Source organism: Nicotiana sylvestris, chromosome 5, assembly GCF_000393655.2.
Source record: "Nicotiana sylvestris chromosome 5, ASM39365v2, whole genome shotgun sequence".
NCBI lineage: Eukaryota > Viridiplantae > Streptophyta > Magnoliopsida > Solanales > Solanaceae > Nicotiana > Nicotiana sylvestris.
Window position 1 is genome coordinate 65389722 of NC_091061.1, and position 5570 is coordinate 65395291.

General features: G+C 37.6%; 2 protein-coding genes across 2 annotated transcripts; both read right to left on the reverse strand.

Moving 5' to 3' along the window:
- Positions 1 to 295: 295 nt before the first annotated feature.
- Positions 296 to 790, reverse strand: LOC104249781 (uncharacterized). Its single transcript, XM_009806262.2, has one exon. It carries the CDS (start codon positions 788 to 790, stop codon positions 296 to 298), a length of 495 nt encoding a protein of 164 aa, XP_009804564.2.
- Positions 791 to 2896: 2106 nt separating this feature from the next.
- Positions 2897 to 4706, reverse strand: LOC104249780 (threonine synthase, chloroplastic-like). The gene has a single exon (XM_009806261.2). The coding sequence runs from the start codon at positions 4571 to 4573 to the stop codon at positions 3065 to 3067; it is 1509 nt and encodes a 502-aa protein (XP_009804563.1). The 5' UTR covers positions 4574 to 4706; the 3' UTR covers positions 2897 to 3064.
- Between the last annotated feature and the right edge of the window lie 864 nt (positions 4707 to 5570).

Genomic DNA, 5570 nt, shown 5'->3' on the forward strand with positions numbered 1-5570 from the left:
CCTCCATTTCTGCACACCATTTTCTGAAATCCTTTTGTCAGATAAGACATATCAGCATCTTAACCACTTGAGTCATTGTTGTCGACCTTGAGGACCGAGTTCTTCTCCTTCTTGGGTTCTCTTCTTTCACGGTACCTTGTTTCTTCATTTCATTGGTCTTCAGATTTCCAATGAGTTCACCAATGGTCAGCTTTTGCATATCCTTTGCCTATGTGATAGCATTAACTTTGCTTTCCCCGGAACCGGGTAATACACTAAGTAATTTACTGACAAGTTTGTTCCTTGGAATGATCTCTCATTGAAAGTGAAGCTCGTTGATGATTGAGGTGAATCGAGTGTGCATGTCCTGAATGGACTCATCATCCTTCATCCTGAGGAGTTCATACTCAGTGGTGAGCATGTCGATCTTTGACTGCTTGACTTGAGTTGTTCCTTCATGTGCTATTTCAAGAGCCTCCCAGATCTTCTTGGCAGATTGACAAGCAGAAATTCTGTTATACTCGTCTGGTCCAATACCACAGACGAGGATTATTTTTGCTCGAAAATGTTTCTCTATATCTTTGCGGACAGCATCGTTGTACTCCTTCCTCGTCTTTGGAACTGTCATTGTTGGGTCGCCAATGATCTTCATGGGGACGAAGTGTCCATCACAGATGAAATCCCAGAGCTCTGAATCTTTGGCCATGATAAAATCATGCATCCTTATCTTTGACCATTCGTAGTATTGTCCACTGAATCTTGGTGGTCTGTAGGTTGATTGACCTTTTTCAAAGTTTGGTGGAGCAGCCATGTGGATCCTTTCTAGGTGTTAGCCTTATAGAAAGAACTTGCTCTGATACCGATAGATGGAAACTTAGGGTCCACCAAATTGTATAGAGAACCTAGTTCTCTATTATTTCCCACAAAAACACACAATCAGAGATAAGTAAATGACAAAGCAGAGTTTTACATGGAAAACTCCCAGCTCACGGGATTAAAACCACGATTTATACTCATAGGATTTCAACTTCACTAACTGAGCAAACTTCATATTACAAACTATTGTAACCTAGGAATTAACCTCTTAGTACCTTACTTGTAATAACTCTATTACAAGCCTCTTTGTAATAACTCTATTACAAAGCTCGTAACCCGACTAACTCTAGCCATGACACAAACACAAGGTTTATGGTTTTATAGATGATTTCCTACACAATGCTTCTAGCTAAGCTAAGTAGGAATTACAAGTAGATCACTCTAACAAAGGTCAACACAACTAATGACATATGGTAACACAATGCTGAAAATTGGTCCTTCGTTCTTGAAGTCACTTGGAAGATGGCAACACACTTCAGAGAGAGACTTGATGATTTTCGGATTGTTCAGGTATTTGCTTTTCTCTTGCTTCATGTTGATAATATATAAGTGATGTCACTTGGATGATGCGGTCAAATATCTGGTACAAGGCATGCTCCATAGAGTGACTGCTGCACTGTTTGCACTGTTGCGTGTGTGTAAAGAAACAGTGCAACAAGTTTACAGCTGCGAGGAGTTGACTTGTACAGTTAGCAAGGGAACTGATGTCCATTTGTTCCCTCTATCGTCTCTTTGACTCAAGTTATTGGAAGTTGTGTCAGACTTGAGACTTGTTATTCTTGAGCGCTTTGAGGATATATAACGGGTTCCTAATCTAATTCTTATCATGAAGTTTGTTAGATCATCAAAATACAAAAAGACACATAACTTATCAATTTGACACAAAAAAAAATGTGATGAAAAGAAGTGGAAGCTCGCCCAGTCCCGTGCGTCGCGCAAAGGCAGATGCGCTAAAGGGGATAGCTAAGGTGTAAAACAATAAAGTGAAGCGAAGGTGCAAATCGCTTTGCGGAATGAAAAACTCAAGTGCTGGGAGCTTGTCTACGAGCCACACGACGCACGACCTTAGACGCGGATTGTACCAATACGGATCAGACCGCCTCCATAGACAGCTCTACTTTTGGCAAAAAGGCTAATAACTAACACGGTGTGGACTAACTTACCAGGTCGGGACTAACCTCTTATTTTGGAGTTTGGACAATAAATTATAGAGCAGACCCTGGGCCTACAGTGCCACCTGCTATTTGTGTAAAAATCGCGATAAAACAGAAAGAACATCTTCAAACCAGGTCAACGAAATGTGATTGACTAGCAAGGCTTGTTCAAGTGATAAAAGTACCTCCGCCACTCACTGATAAGTTAGAAGGTCGAATCATAATAATGTTAATCCTCTTAATTAGTCTTAGTGAGTTAAATCATGTGATGTGAAGGTGAAGAAACAGAAACTGAAGTTAATATGACTCCTCTAGATTTGCAGATTGTATGTTTTCATATCAATTGTTAAATACTCCCTGAAAATTCTTTTTAACATAAAGAAAGATTAATTAAATTTCAATATCAAATTCAAAACTGAATAACTTAATACCAAGCAATGTGAAACACATATACTCCATGTAATAGTTTAAATTGAATAATAAGACCATTGCATCTGGATTACTGATTTTTACTTTTTATTAAGTACTATTATCTACAGGTTCTTCTAGTAGTTCAGTGATTGTGCAGCTTGTAAGGTAAGGTTGAATTGACAAAAGTAAAATGGTTAGAACTTCTTGCACAAATTTTTTTCCAAATAATTCCCCCATGTGGTTCACATGTCTTAATAGGTGAGCAGTATTTCTTATCCACAAATATAATCCAAACACCAACCACATGCACCCTATCTGTCAAAGGATATATCGATCTAGAAGAATAAAAAAGCAGCATATTCTTGCACACATCAACAACAGCTACAGCTGCTATTTGGCTCTAGATGCCTACATATACATATCACATTAGAACATAACAAATTGGTAAATATTCATGACATTTCATAGGTCATATCTTTAATAATAAACGTGTACTTTATAATACCAAGAAATTGACATACTTAAAACGGGTCTTGGCATATGATGCTGAAGACACCCAGTGGCAAAAAAAAAAAAGTAAAAGTTGAAAACATAGATAAAATAAGTGAAATCTTGGAAATATATGTATTAGCTACTACTACAAACTATGACTTGGACTTCAAGTAGTTTTTCAGAACATCCATGACTGATCCAAAATCTGCTTTTACTTCCACAGGTGGATTAGCAAACCGAGAAGCCATATTTTTGATCTCCTTAGAATGATATTCAATCTTGGACTGAGTAAACTTCAATCCATGAGCTGTACTAACAACCACAGTCCTTTCAGTTGGAGCAATAACCCCACTATTCCTAAGCTTCATTAATGCAGTTAAAGCAACACCTGTATGTGGACATATAAACATCCCAGTTGAATCAGCAAGTGCAGTAGCATCCATTAATTCTTCCTCAGTTGCCTCTTCCACTATCCCATTTGAATTCTTGAGTGCATAAACTGCTCTGTCAATAGAAACAGGGTCACCAATCTGTATAGCTGAAGCAAATGTTGTATTTGCCTTAACTGGCTGAAAATTAGTCCACCCTGACTTGTAATACATACATAAAGGATTAGCATTTGCAGCTTGAGCACAAACCAGCCTTGGAATCCTATCAACTAACCCCATTTCTTGACACATTTTGAACCCTTTGTAAAAAGCATAAATGTTACCTAAATTCCCACCAGGAATAATAACCCAATCAGGCACTTCCCAATCAAACTGCTGCAAAATTTCAATTGCTGCAGTCTTTTGCCCTTCAAGCCTCAAACTGTTTAAAGAATTAGCCAAATATATAGGCAACTCTGAAGTAACTTCACGAATCAGTTTCATACATCCATCAAAATCTGTGTCAATGCTGATAACAAAAGCACCATTGGCTATAGGCTGAACCAACTGCGCCATTGAAATTTTATTTGCTGGCAAAAACACAATAGATGGTATGTCTGCAGCAGCACAATAAGCAGATAAAGCAGCAGACGTGTCACCAGTTGAAGCACAGCCAACACCAACCAAAGGGCGTTTCAGTTTTCTTAGCCTATTCACTTGGCTAACCAAAACTGTCATGCCTAAATCTTTAAAACTACCAGTATGACTAATACCACAGTGTTTCACCCACAAATCATTCATGCCTAAGTACTTTTTCCCAAATCTTTCAGCCCAAAAAAGATTGGAATTTCCCTCAAAAGCACTTACAATATCATCATCATCAATTTCAGGCAAAACCCATTCTTTTTTGGACCAAACTCCAGAGCCATAAGGCCATGTTGTTTTCCCAACTCTGGAATCAAACAAAGACTTCCAATATTTACCATCATATTGTTTCAAGGCCTCTAAGTCATGTTGCACATCAAGCAAACCCCCTGAATTACTTCTGTATATTATTTCATCAAGAGAGTAGGATTCATCAGTAGGGGTATTGTTAGAGATAGAGTTGAAAGGTACATACTTTGCTGAAAATTTTAGAGCAGATTTCTTGGTTGTTTGTGGCAGAGTTGTTTGTTGGTTGCTAGTGGTGGTGGTACAAGTTACTTTAAAAGGAAGGAATTTTGTGGGGTGGTGGAGTTGGTGAGGGTGGTGGGGTGGGGAGATAATGGAAGAATGTGAAGAATAAGAAGCCATTGGTAATACACCGTGAGGGCTTTTGCTTTGGCTTTGGGTTTGGGTTTGGGTTTGCAAGAAAACAGAGTAGGTGTTGCTGAATCTAACATAGAGAAGGGTGCAATCTACTACATAGGATTTGGCAATATAGATTTACACGTGTTGTATGTTTTCTAAAGGCAAGTGGATCTTCGTTTTTACGTATTTTTTATAGTGTGTAATCACGTTAAATATTCAATTTGTGCGTTATTCCAGTTACTACTCTATTAAAAATGGTAAATTAGTCAATTACTTTCCATAAGCCATACTTAGGCGTCCTTTTATGTGTTTTTATTTTTGTCAATTTCTTTAATACTTTTTAGGTCATGAGCCTGTAGATATCGAGAGAAAGTATAAATACGGCCTTACCACCAAACTATTAAGTATTATCGTAAACATTTAAAAATAATACTAAAATTATATACTTTCTTACTGATACTTAAATAATAAAAAATCTTTTACAAAAGAAGTAGGAGGTTATTGTACTTGTATGTGGTCAAAATCAAGGAGCAAGATTTTAAAGTCTTAAATTGGGCTATAGGCTCGAGTCCGGGAGATTCGAAGTGGGAGTCGCATCCGGCTAAGGGACGCCTACCTCGAGGAAGTTGATCGAATGCCTGGCACGGACAGCATCGAGGGCAGCATAACCTCGAAGTCAATCAAGAAAGAGCGGGAATTTCTCAGGAACACGTGGATTAGGGCATTAATTAAATGATAAGGTTTGTACGAAATGGTACATATCCGTACTAGGCCGTTATACACCTATACCAATAGAATTCTTTACTTTTATGAGGAACTAGTATTAGTACCCGCGCGGATGCGCGGACACTAATCATGTCAAATATTTAAGTTATTTGAATTGTATGTAAATAATCTTAAAATTTACACTTTTTCAGTAAATATAGATAATTATTGGATATTAAGTACATGAAAAAAAATTAACCATTTCTTCTATTTTTCTTTTTTGATACCATTCTTG